This window comes from Episyrphus balteatus, chromosome 3 (genome assembly GCF_945859705.1).
Source record: "Episyrphus balteatus chromosome 3, idEpiBalt1.1, whole genome shotgun sequence".
NCBI lineage: Eukaryota > Metazoa > Arthropoda > Insecta > Diptera > Syrphidae > Episyrphus > Episyrphus balteatus.
In genome coordinates, this window is record NC_079136.1 from 55,948,131 (window position 1) to 55,962,489 (window position 14,359).

Below are 14,359 nucleotides of genomic sequence, written 5' to 3' on the forward strand. Positions count from 1 at the left end.
TGTATAATGATGTATAAATCTTATTTCAAAGATGTCTACAAGAGAAGTTAGAATTTTTTAAAGTCAACCATGTCGAATTTCCAGACTGAGATTACGGTACTTCCTACACTGGTAGCTGGTCATCGCCAACAGATCTACACAGGTGTTTTGAGGTATTTTTAATTTTTTTTTTTCAATTTAAGATTGTGTAACTTGTAGAGCACGTAACGTTATGTGTGATATATCAAATGAAAGATTATGTTATCTTATCAGCATGCGTATTAAAGTTAAATCAAATTTGTATGTGCACTAGATCAAAAGATATAACGCGTGTTGGAAAAGAACATCTTTTTACCGTTATCTCCGAATTTTCAATATGAAATTAATTGAAATTTATTACATACAATTATAATAATTAATTAATACAATTATTATAATTTATTTAATAACCTATCTACAGTACAAATTTCATTCATCTATCTATTAAAACAAAAAAGTTATAACAAGTTGAAGTTGTGTCGCGTTTTCGTTTCATCTTGCTTCAAATCACTACGATACTAAAGAAGTTTTCACTTCAAAAATATTTTCTTTGAACATTTTTTTTTTTTCATTTTTTTCTGATATCTAAACAAATCGATGAATTTCCAAGGGTAAGCTAACATTTATCTACTTTTAACTATAAGAGCAAGTACGTGCGATCTAGAAGTGCATTTTATTTTTTATCAATTCCTTTGGGGAAAAATGTGACAGTAAAAAATATACGTATACCTCAAAATTTTGAACATTTAATACCCCAATTTGCCAAAGCTACCGAAATTCCGTTTGTTTTATTAATTTTTAACATTAAATATATAGTTAAAGAATCAAACACTAAACGCAATTTGTAGGCTCTTCCTACTATCCATTTTTTTTTACTTTTTACACTTTAAGAATTGATTTTTTCCGTTCCTTGTAAGCTCTTAACCTCTTTTTGGCAAAATTTCAAAAAAAAAAAAAATTATTTTCGACCAAAAATAACGGTACCTGTTATATACCAATTTTGGAAAAGTTTAATATTCTCAAAAACGACTCCTACGATTTTGATTAAAAAACTCAAGTAGGTACCTAAAAGTTTTTTGAAAAGGTCTATTTTATAATGAAATTTTTTTTTTCAATAACCGTTATCAACGGCAACTCCTGAAATCTTAATGGATAGTTTTTTTAATTATATAGAACTAATTGAGGGGATAATTCAGTCGAAATTCAACAAAAAAAAAAAATTAAGGACCAGCCTAATATACACAATATGTAAACACATACAATTAAAGCAATGATTAATGCTTCGTTTGAGGTATATCGATTCATCTCCTAACAAGTGTTACCGCTTTTATATCCATTTATTTTCCATTCTGTAAAACCAATATAATTTTTTTCTCTTTTAGAACGTCCCACACAAACGCCACAATCGTTCCCCCTCGAATAGCAGTAGCGGTGGCCGCTCTACCACAGTAGTTGGCAACACTTTTTACACCGGTCATTCATATCAGGACAAAATTCGCATACCCCATACATTTATGGTTCACACATATGGCATCCCCACCGTGTGTCAATATTGTAAGAAACTTTTGCGAGGATTATTTAAACAAGGACTCCAATGCAAGGACTGCCAATATAATGCTCATAAAAAATGCATGGACAAAGTGCCACAAGACTGCACGGGCGAAGGCCTTCAACCCAATTTGCCCGCCGAATTCAACGAAAGCAACAATGCGACAGCCGCTGGCCGGGAACGTGATATGTTCTTCCGCGATGAATTCGATGACAGTGATTTTGATGACAATCCGACAACAGACTTTAGTAGGAATTCCTATAATATAAGACGACAACGAAACAACAATACTCAGGCACCTGAGTTAAATGGTTATAATGTTGGATCACCAGCATCGGATTCGGGTGGAGGAGGAGGTGGCGGAGGTGGCAGTGGTGGGAGTGGAATGGGTGGAGTTGGTGGTGAACCTAGAGACCCAGCACTTAAAGATGCCCACTCGGAATCCAGCTCCTCGTCATCGCCGAGTGCCAATATCCCATTGATGCGAATTGTGCAATCAGTTAAACATACCAAGAAACGTGGCGGTCAAGCCATCAAAGAAGGCTGGCTAGTGCATTTCACTAATTTGGACAAAACCGTGAAGCGTTACTTTTGGCGTTTGGAAGCGAAAACAATCACCCTGTTCATATCGGAACAGGGCAGTAAATATCATAAGGAAATTCCTGTAAATGAAATTATTTCAATCGACAGTAATCGAAGTGTCAATAGCGACCGGAATTACTGTTTCGAGATTCGAACAGCAAATGTGGATTATTTTGTTGGACAAGATCCATTGGTCGGGTGTCAGAATGAGCCGGTGCGACTTCCGCCGGTAGATAGTGGGATCGGAACAGATGTTGCCAAAAATTGGGAGACAGCCCTCAAGCAAGCGATGGTGCATGTTTCAAATACACGTAAGTACCAAGAATTTTGTATTTGTTGCATCTTACACAGAAAAAATATAGGTACCACCTCAAAACAAGTGGATTCCACATTAAATTAAGCGGACCTCCGTCTTAAATTAAGCCGACAAATCTTTTTAATTTCTTGAATGCGAAAATTTGTAAGAAATCCAATTCATTTTAGCAGAAAAATCATCTCTTTTTTCTGGGGATACATTTTAATATTGAACAAGTGTGTATCAGTGTGTCTTTTGCTGGTATCAAGTTTCTCCTTTTCATCAGTTATATCCCCCCTGGGAGTACATCAGCTGTCTACAAAAAACATTTTGATAATATTGACAGAATTGCCACCTTGCCTGAATATAATCATTATTATATATGTGTTATTGGTGATTTTAACTTGCCAAACTTAATTTGGTCTGAAAATGATGAATGTAAACTTGTTCCTTTGTCCATAAATTCAGATATTGAAGTTATGTTAATTGATTACCTTTTTTCTTTGAATCTAAATCAAATTAATAACATTGTCAACTCTATAAATAGATTATTGGATTTAGTATTTATTTCTGATGATTTGAATGTAAATCTTTCTCAAACAATTCCTTTATTAAATAATTCTGAGCACCATACTGCTATAAATTTTTATATATCCAATTATAATTATGAAAATTACAGTTTATATAATGCTTCTAACTCACTTGAACGTAAATTCAATTCAAATAACTTGAACATGATTAATTCTCATTTGAATAATATAAACTGGAAATCTGAATTCCAGAACAATAATTTATCTGCTAACTTTATTAAATTTAGGAACATTCTGAGCGATACTTTAAACAATTTTGTGCCTTTGGTCCATAAAAAGTTAAATTCTAGCCCTAAGTGGTATAATTATCGACTTAAGAAGCTTAAAAATGCGAAAAATCTTGCTCATAAACGGTATAAAAAATCAGGTTCCCTGGTTGACTATACATTTTTTTGTCGTCTGAGGAAAGAATTTGTATTCCTATCGAAATTCCTTTATTGCAACTATGTACAGTCAATCGAGTCAAATTTGAAAACGAATCCAAAACAGTTTTGGAAATATATTAATTCAAAGCGTAAAAGTGTAGGGTTTCCATCAACAATGCATTTTAACACAAATTCGTCTTCTGAACCAGTTGAAATTGCCAACTTATTTGCCGAGTACTTTCAAAGCATTTACAATTCCACAAGCACGGATGGGGTTGACGACAATTACTTGAAATCACTTTCATCATTTATTGAATGCTACGATTTTAAAATTAATATTGATGATGTTTTTAAATTATTGAGCGAGCTTGAGCCCAATTATAAGCCTGATATTTTAGGTTTCTTTCCCATTGTTTTGAGACACTGTGCTGAAAATCTTTCAACTCCTTTGACGGATTTGTTTAATCAATCTTTATCCAGTGGCGTTTTTCTTGATGATTAGAAAATCTCTGTAATTACCCCTATTTTTAAATCTGGCAAAAAAGATGACATATCCAACTATAGACCTATAACAAAACTCTCCATCATTCCGAAAATGTTGGATTGTCTTGTTAAGAATCTATATTTGTTGATCTTATAAAAGGCCATGTCAGTGATTTTCAGCATGGATTTTGGAAGGGAAGGTCGACTATTTCGAATTTGGTTGAGTTCACAAATTTTTCGATTAATGCTCTTGAACGACATAAGCAAATTCATGTTATTTACACCGACTTCACAAAAGCGTTCAGTAGAGTAAATTTAAAAATTCTACTGCAGAAGCTTGAGGCTTATGGTATTCGTGGTGCACTACTGTGTTGGTTGAAATCATATTTATATGGTCGCAAACAGTTTGTCGTTGTTGATGACATACGCTCTAAAGAAATACATGTCACCTCAGGAGTTCCAGAAGGGAGTCATTTGGGCCCCCCTTTGTTCTTATTGCATGTGAATGATGTACCTGATATTTTGAAATTTTGCAAATGTCTCATATTTGCAGATGATATTAAATTCTTTGCTGTTATTTCAAGTGTTAGTGATCGTCTGCTTTTGCAAAATGATCTTAATTCGTTTTGTATATGGTCTAAGCAAAATGATCTACAACTCAATGTTGAAAAATGCTGTTCTATGTGCTACAATCGTTGCTTATATCATATTATTCCATCATATTCACTAAACAATGTTCAAATCAAAATTGTTCATGATGTTAAAGATCTTGGTGTTGTGTTTGATGAACAACTCACTTTCCAACCACATATTAACTCTATAATATCGAAAACCAACTCATTGTTGGGGTTCTTGAAAAGAAATTCCTCTGAGTTTACTGATCCTTATACTTTAAAATCATTGTATTGTAGTATTGTTAGACCCTCATTGGAATATGCATGCGTTGTATGGAATCCAACTACTCAAAATGATATTAATAAGATTGAAAGGGTACAGAAGAACTTCTTACGTTTTGCATTAAGAAAATTTTTTGGTAATACTAACTCTAATATTCATATTTCATATCGGTCCAAATGTCTTTTGTTAGGAATACAATCTCTTGAATCGCGAAGGGAGATGTACAGCATAATGTTTGTTAGAGATGTTATGTGTAGTTTTGTTGATTCTTCAAATTTGCTTGCCCTAATAAATATATATGCTCCATCCAGAGTATTAAGATCAAGGCCATTATTATTTGAAGTTTCGCACAGAACTAATTATGGTTTTCGTGAACCGATATGTCATTGTATAAATTTATTTAATGAAGCATATTATTGCTTAGATATAAGCTTCAACAGAAATGTCTTTAAAAATTTATTGGTAACTTTTTTAACACATAAATGTAATACTTTAAATTAATAAATATTAAGATAAATATTGTACTATAAGTATCTCCAAATCTGTAGATTAATAATCGTAGATAAATAAATAAATAAATAAATAAATAAATAAATAATAAAAAAAGATGGCATGCTTAACCATCATCACCTAAAAAACCGGATTCCACATGAAATTAAGCGGATTTCTAAAAACAATTGGATTCCACTTGAAATTAAGCGGATTTCTGCGGACGACCTCCGTCTTAAATTAAGTCGACAAATCTTTTAATTTCTTGAATGCGTAAATTTAAAAGAAATCCACTTAATTTAAGCGGAAATCGTCTTTTTTATGTGGATACATTTTTATACAAAAAGATGGCATGCTTAACCATCATCACCTAAAAACAAGCGGATTGCACATTAAATTAAGCGGTTTCCTACATGATTTTTTATTTCCAAGATGACCTCTGTCTTAAATTAAGCGAAAAAATCTTTTTAATTTCTTGAATGCGCAAATTTAAAAGAATTCCACTTCATTTAAGCGGAAAATCATTTTGTTTATGTGGATACATTTTAGTATAAAAAAATTTCATGCTTAACCATCAGCCTTAAACCTTATAAAGAAATGAAGTTCACCTTAAAATGAACAGATTCCAATTATTTTAAACGGAAATCGTATTATTTTAAAGGTTGGGATTCAATGTGGCCATCATCTAATGTTAAGGTGTCCTTTTTCTTTTCTATTTTATTTAGAAGACTTAACGTTAATTTTGCATCCATATCTAGTTTGAGTCATCTTATGCTCTTCAAACATGCATATAAAACAAAGATAAGTAGATGTTTGTCCCTGAAAACAAAATACATAACCTTAAATATAATAATGTCCCCAGTCTCCATCGTTCAAATTATATTAAAGTCACTCTGTCGTTTCACATCACAACATGCTCGTTGAGGAGTATTTTGTGTAGCTATACGAGCTCATATCAAATTGACTTTATGGAAGAGTATGGAGGTGGAGGTCCTATCTCAAGTAGGTACCTACTGGGACATAAAACATACCTGCCATAAAAGTGCAAAGTTTTCGAACTGCAATTATCTTGTCAGGCTTTTATTGTGCTATAAAGATTGTCACTCATAAAAACATATTTAAGACTTAACTTTAAGCGAATGCTAGTGGGATTTGTTATTTTGCTGGAAGAGCTGTTAAACTTTGACAAGAATCTATTTTTATCATGAAGGTTTTTTTTTTTATATAAACAATACAAAAGGACTATGACGTGATGGAGAAGAATTAAACAAGAGTGTAGGTTTTTACTGATACTTAGACTGATACTGATACTGACATTGATATTGATATTGATATTGATATTGATATTGATATTGATATTGATATTGATATTGATATTGATATTGATATTGATATTGATATTGATACTGATACTGATACTGATACTGATACTGATACTGATACTGATACTGATACTGTTACTGATACTGATACTGATACTGATACTGATGCTGATACTGATACTGATACTGATACTGATACTGATACTGATACTGATACTGTTACTGATACTGATACTGATACTGATACTGATACTGATGCTGATACTGATACTGATACTGATACTGATACTGATACTGATACTGATACTGATACTGATACTGTTACTGACACTGATACTGATACTGATGCTGATACTGATACTGATACTGATACTGATACTGATACTGATACTGATACTGGTACTGATACTGATACTAATACTGATACTGATACTGATACTGATACTGATGCTGATACTGATACTGACACTGACACTGATACTGATACTGATACTGATACTGATACTGATGCTGATACTGATACTGATACTAATTTATTTAAAGCTTCTATTCCCTTGTTATTAATGAATTGTCTTTTAAATATGAAAAAATAGTAATGCTAAATCAAAATTTTTCAGAATGCTGTGAATCCGAGGAAAATGTTCAAGACATGGGCCAACTGTATCAAATATTTCCCGACGAAGTTCTTGGATCCGGTCAATTTGGTGTTGTCTATGGTGGTGTTCACAAGAAAACACGACGTGAAGTCGCAATCAAAGTTATTGACAAACTAAGATTTCCCACCAAACAAGAAGCTCAACTTAAAAATGAAGTTGCAATTCTCCAGGTATATATAAATTATTTCTTCCATCTTAGATATTGCCTCCATTTTTTTTTATTACTTAAACAGAACATATCACATTGTGGTGTTGTGAATCTCGAAAGAATGTTTGAAACTCCCGAAAGGATATTCGTTGTAATGGAAAAACTGAAAGGTGACATGTTGGAAATGATTCTATCCAGTGAACGTGGTCGACTTTCTGAACGAGTTACGAAATTTCTCATTACACAAATTCTCATTGCATTGAAACATTTGCATAGTAAAAATATCGTACATTGCGATTTGAAGCCTGAAAATGTCCTGCTCTCATCGGATGCTGAATTTCCACAAGTGAAACTTTGTGATTTCGGTTATGCAAGAATTATTGGTGAGAAGTCATTTAGGCGTTCAGTTGTTGGTACTCCTGCTTATTTGGGTAAGAATTATAAACCTTTATTAGATTTTAACAAACTTAAGAAGTTTTAATCTTTTATTTAACAGCTCCTGAAGTTCTTCGAAATAAAGGTTATAATCGCTCATTGGATATGTGGAGTGTGGGTGTTATTATTTATGTTAGTTTGAGTGGAACATTTCCATTTAATGAGGAAGAAGACATAAATGACCAAATTCAAAATGCTGCATTCATGTACCCACCTAATCCTTGGAAGGAAATCTCATCAAATGGTATGTTTACTCAATTAAATTAGAATCTTTATTTAATTAAAATATAATAATAGCTATAAGAAATTACTGGAGCATTAAACTATTGAATGTGAATTAGACTTAGAAAACAAAACGCAGCCCAAAGTATGTGGGAAAGAGATGTAGTAGTTTTCCATTACCTATTATACAAAATCAGGTCTTGCCCAGCATTAAAGGAAATAATTATCTTGTTGCAGTTTATCGAAATATGTGGTTTGTGCTATTAAGGAGATATTTAACAAGTGATTCACCCCTTGTTGAACAGGACATTTATGTTTTGATAATGTAGAAATATAGCTAATCGAAGATGCAAAGTTTTGCATCAAGTAATTTTGTGTCTTTTAACCATCCTTTCATTGCTCAAAGGATGAATTTCTACAAAATTTACAGACGTAAATTCTGTTCCACTGATAGATACTATGAAATATGGTATTCGTGGGTTGCAAATATTAGCCGTAGACTTTCGAGCATGGTTCGAGTAAATGTCTCCGGGTTTGTGTGAGTATACCACTACTAAACCAAAGCTATGGTTCCACCAAAATTTAAAGTTCATAGTCCATGAAATGGGTTTTTCTTTTTCCCACTTCAAGTTTGAAAAGGCCCTACGAAGAGGAGGTGCAACTAAAGATTTTTCTCTCAAGGATAAAGAATTGTCTTTTGCTTTTGAGGTACCTACCTATAGATTTTTTGACATGTTTGTCCAAATCTAATTTCAAGTAAAGGCTTTCATTGTGATAACTTCAAGGTTCCCAGCATAAAATAAACTCCAGAATATCTCTTTGAGTTAGCTCTGAACAAATAAGGCAATTATTTTTTAGGGTTATTACACCGAAAAAAAAACCAATATCAATTTAACATTTTTTAAATATCAAATTAACATTTTTTTAAATATCAGCCAAAAATGCTCTATAAAATGTGTTTTATGATATTTAAAATGTTAAAACAACATTTTTATTATCAGGATGATATTTAAATGTCACATTTTGGAATTTGTTTTGATATTTTATTATCATTTTTTCATATCAATTTCTCATTCCAAATTATTGAAAAATATTAAATATAAAATTCTTAATGTGTACTAATTTAAAGGCGCTTTGTGTTTTTTCGAAGTAAAGTGTATGATTTACTGAGAAAATTTGATCGGCACTAAGATTTTACTTCACATAGTTTGGGAGAAAATAACAAAACAATTATATCACCTATAATAGAAAAAATAATATCACCATTATTTTGTAAAGAATATTCCCTTTCAGTAATGTTTTGAAAAAAGAAAGAAAATTCTTAAAATAATAAAAATAATAAAAATGAAAAGGAAAGAAATAGGTTTCATTATAATAAACTAAAACGTAAAATCTAGTCAACATTGATATTTTAACTGTCAAAGTGAAATTTTTCACTATCCACTTAAACTTAAAAAAATGTCAAAATGATATTTTAATTGTCAAAGTGAAATTTTCACTATCCCACCTGAAATTAAAAAATGTCAAAATGATATGATAAAATATCAAAATTGATATTTTAATTGTTGGACGACTTTTGTCACTGAAAAATGTTAATTTGATAGCTGTTATTATCAAATTTTTTTTTCGGTGTACATGTAAATAGGGAAGACGGCTGTCATAGTTTTTACCTTTTCCCAGTCAAATAAGGGTTTAACCTCGGAATGAATGCTAATAGAAATTTTTTTTGCTCAATACCTTCGTTTTAGCATTCTATAACATATCTCAAAAGTCTAGAAAGATCTCATGTCCGCTAGTCGCGGTTTTGTAGGTCAAAGCGCGAAATGGAGATTTTCAAAATTAGCAAAAATAGACTATGGTATTATATACACATATGATACATGACTTCGAGGTATTTTTTAATGCTGATGCCAAAAAATCTAAAATCAAGACAATCTGTCGTCTCTGAAAAAAGTTATACCTGTTTTTCATCTGTCAACCCATATTATTATAACAGTTGCAAACTTACTACCGAAAAACCCTTTATAGTTATGGTAGAGAAACCAAATTTTGCATGAAGGTTTTTATATCCATTATCATAAGGAATCAAAACAATTCAATGAAAAAAACATACATATCTATGAAAAATTGGTATTTTTTTAGAAAAGGGGAAATTTTGGGATATGCACTAAAAATATCCTGGTACAATCTTGGAATTAGTGCTAATAGGCTAATTTTTTTGTTTCTATCTTTGTTTGGATATTTTATAACTTTGTCAAAAATCTAAAAAAATCTCATGTCCGCAAGTCCTAGATTTTTTAGATTTCTTGGAATCAGCATTAAAAAATACCTTGAAATCATGTATCATATGTACATATGTGTCCCCTAGAATCAAAAACAATCTATTCCACTTTTTGTGAAAAATGAGTTAGAAACGCAGTTTATCTCAATTTTTCAGCCTCTTTCTTTGAGTGTGGTTGAGCACTTTCAAAGTCAACTTGTTCCAGAGTTATACTTTATAGAAATATTATAATTTGAATCGAAACGAATGTATTCCACATTATTTGAGAATCAAAAGAATCAAAACAACAATATTCCTCATGTAAAGCAAAATAATTCTATTGTTAAGTTTCAAAACTAAACTATTCCTATGCATGACTTTCAAAACAACTCTATTCCAAAATTAATTATTAAATATTTTCGGAACGCGTCAAAATCAAAAGTACATGTTTAATTCGATTCAGAAGTTGTTTTTTTAATAAAGCGGGACAAAGTGCTTAGGAACGTTTTTTTTTTAATAAGTCAATAAAAGAAAAAGTGGAATAGATTGTTTTTGATTCTAGGGGACACATATGTGAATATAATACCATCATCTATTTTTGCTAATTTTGAAAATCTCCATTTCGCTCTTTGACCTTGAAAATCGTGACTTGCGGACATGAGATTTTTCTAGACTTTTGAGTTATGTTATAGAATGCCAAAACGAAGGTATTGAGCAAAAAAAAATTTTGATTAGCATTCATTCCGAGATTTACCCCTTATTTCACCTTATTTGACTTATATGTATAGTATGTATTTTTAGATTTTGTTGTTCTTTCGTCTCAGTCGATGAGCTATTTTAATGTTTCGCGTTTTTGTTTTGTATTTAGTTCATTTTTCCTTATTTCAACAAACTCATACTTCGATCACTTATAACTTTGTCTTTGACTTATTTAGTTATAACTTCGTTTTTGCCGCCATTTATATAGCTGTGGTATTCATAGCTCTGGTTTTTAATAAATTTCGGTTTTTCATATTTTTGACATACATATCTCTTTTAGAAAAAAACAATTTTATTTTCCGCTGATTTTTGGTCACAGTTACTGAATTCGCTAGTTCAAATTTATATCGAGTTATTTTTGGAACGATTCAGAGCGATTAACCTTATTCTTGAAAAATTCATAAGAGGATTTGATAAGACTAACAAAATTTTGGTTTTTACGTTAGGAAATTTTTTTTCATGTCAAGTTAAAAAGTCTTGAATATCCACATTGGAGCATTCTATTATTGATTGGATTTGCACTTTTTTTATTGTTAGCGCAATTTAGCAATCAAACGTAGAAAATCTTCACGTGTCTTTTCAAGCTTAAATAAATCTTGACAGATGACAACAACTTCGTCAAAATAAGTCGAAATTATCTATCAAGTCCTAAGAAAAAGCTTATTTTCTCTACCTCTGTTTCTATGCTAGCGAATTCACAACTGACCCTTTGAACGGTTTTAGATGAAGTGGATAGCACATCGTTTCCACATGTATTTTTTGAGTTATATGCATTTAAAACAAAATCGAAAATTGTTCACTCTGCGAACTTAATTTTTTTGTTATGGTACCTTGAATAAATTTTGGAAGTTGGAGTATTAAATTTTCATTTCAAAATGGTATAACATTTTTGACAATATTACACAAATATTGTAGTCGGCTTTTAAAACACCCTGTAAAAAATAAAACGAAAAGTATTTATGAACAAAAAAATGAAGCTTTTTTATTGGGTTGGGCGTTATTAAAAAAAAAAAAACTTAATAATATTTGCTATATTTCTGTGATTTGTGATTTGCCTTCTTCAAATTGTTCTAACTTCAAACAAAAGAGCTGAGTAGCGAACTTTATTTTTTTTTTTTGTTTTATTTTTTTTATTCTTATGTTTTGCTTAAAATAAAGATCACTTAAAAGTATCAATGAAAAAAGTATTGAGTATTGGATATAGTTTCATACGAAGCAACTTATTTAAACAAATTTAAAAGAAATATCATATCTCAATACTGAAGGTAAGTTTTTAAAACTTGAACAAATTTTCGACGAGATTTAAGGTTCAATAAAGAAATTATAGCAGTAAAAAATACCAAAAAAGCTTTGAAAATCTTGGTATTCATTAAGAGTTTGAAACATTTTTCGTCTTAGTATTTCAAAAATAAACTTTAAATTGATTTAACCATTTCTGGTGAAGAGGCCCTTAAATAAGGAGGTGTATGTGTATTAGGGTGTCCGTTATTTCCCAAAGTGATGTTTTCGGGGGAGACACTCCCTAGATCGAAAGTTTAGGGCCTAAATAAGGGGAATTTTTTTGGAGGTCATTAACCCGTGCCTCTAGGGTCATAATTTCCCCATAAAAATTTGTATGGGAAATTTTTAACTCATACATACAATTTTTTTTCTCTCGAGTTAAATCATCTATTTTAAAAATTTTTAAAACTAATCAAACTTGAATACACATTAGGGTGTCCGTTATTTCCCAAAGTGATGTTTTCGGTGATTTAACTCGAGAGAAAAAAATTTTATGTATGAGTTAAAAATTTCCCATACAAATTTGTATGGGGAAAGTATGGCCCTAAAGGCACGGGTTAATGACCTCCGAAAAATTTTTTTTGCTTAATTCCCCTTATTTAGGCCCTAAGCTTTCGATCTAGGGGGTGTCTCCCCCGAAAACATCACTTTGGGAAATAACGGACACCCTAATGTGTATTCAAGTTTGATTAGTTTGCATTCAAGTTTTTATTCTAGTTTTATTGAAGAGTGAGTTTAAATATTATTTTTCCTTACCTTTCTAGTAGTATTCTAAGTATTTCCATAAAAAAAAGATGCCCGAAACTCTTTGATGATATCATCATTTGAATCTTGAAAGATTCAAATTTCAATTAATTTTTATTTACACTTTTATGATTAACTCTTTATCTCCTTAATCAAGATATCTTTTTTATTTTATTTCCAGCAATCGATCTGATCAACAATCTCCTCCAAGTTAAACAACGCAAACGATACACCGTCGACAAAAGTCTCCAACACTATTGGCTTCAGGACAAGCAAACTTATCACGACTTGCGAATTTTGGAAACTCAAGTTGGTCCACGTTATTTGACCCATGAAGCGGATGACATTAGATGGGCTAGCAGCGGTGACCTTTGACCTGAGCCATCGTCTTGACAACAGCAAAGAATGGAAACCTGTAGCTGTAGCAGCTTGCCGGGAACACCAAAATACGAGGCGATCAGTGATAAGGCCCTAAAATGGGTGCGAGGGCGTCTCTGTCGTCATGTTAAATAAAATTTTAATAAAAAAAAAATAAATAAAGAACAAAAAAATATGAAACAAAAAACACACCTATCGAACAAAATGACACTCAATTAAACTTATATAATTGTAGTTAGTTTATTATAGACTTTTATTTACTTTAAATTATTAACATTTTTTTTATTATATATAATTTACACTCTCCTCTTCCAATATAAAAATATATATATATATACAATTAAAGAAAAAAAACAAAGCTCTTTTCAATGTTTAAATGAATTTTATTATTTTTCAAAATGCGCATACAAAAAAAAATGTTTAAAAAAAGGCTTATTGTTAAAAAAAAAAAAAAAACTGCTTATAAATCTGATGCTTTTCATATACAAATAAAATAATAACAAACAAAAAAATAACACGTAAGAACTCAAAATTATTAAAAATTCTACATAATTTATGGTTTTTCGTTTTTATTTGTGATTTGTTTTTTCCTGCGTAAAATTACGTGGTATTTTATAATTGTATTTAAAATATCTTAGAATCACTTATCCTCGTACACTATTTTTGATGACTTTGGATTTAAATTAGCATATAAACATCTACGTACGATGCAATTGTTATATTTTCTGGAACTTTTAAACAGATTATTAAACTTCACTCATTTATTTAAACAACGTACTATGTATCTAAAGAGTATGTATAGTTTTTTTCAGAAATACACATCAAAGTTTTTGATTTGTATAATCAATTCAAGCACTGTTGGATCGAATTAATATCCCTCATTTCC

At 30.9% G+C, this 14,359-nt stretch overlaps 2 protein-coding genes across 2 annotated transcripts in view; both read left to right on the plus strand.

Annotated features, from left to right (window-relative positions):
• LOC129916963 (serine/threonine-protein kinase D1) overlaps positions 1-13,802 on the plus strand; it is a 79,077-nt gene extending 65,275 nt beyond the window's left edge. Inside the window, exons 5-9 of the mRNA XM_055997232.1 lie at positions 1,401-2,460; positions 7,208-7,416; positions 7,480-7,825; positions 7,891-8,073; positions 13,277-13,802. Coding sequence (XP_055853207.1) covers positions 1,401-2,460; positions 7,208-7,416; positions 7,480-7,825; positions 7,891-8,073; positions 13,277-13,470 — 1,992 coding nt within the window. The 3' untranslated portion in view covers positions 13,471-13,802. The remainder of the gene's footprint in view (positions 1-1,400; positions 2,461-7,207; positions 7,417-7,479; positions 7,826-7,890; positions 8,074-13,276) is intronic.
• Positions 2,598-3,901, plus strand: LOC129913178 (uncharacterized). The gene is made up of 3 exons (XM_055991728.1): positions 2,598-2,609; positions 2,714-2,925; positions 2,992-3,901. Exons 1-3 carry the CDS (start codon positions 2,598-2,600, stop codon positions 3,899-3,901), a joined length of 1,134 nt encoding a protein of 377 aa, XP_055847703.1.
• Positions 13,803-14,359: the final 557 nt, after the last annotated feature.

Coding starts and splice junctions, on each gene's coding strand:
- LOC129913178 (XM_055991728.1), top strand. Junction 2,926..2,991: donor AATTCAGATATTGAAGTTAT/GTTAATTGATTA, acceptor CTCTATAAATAG/ATTATTGGATTTAGTATTTA.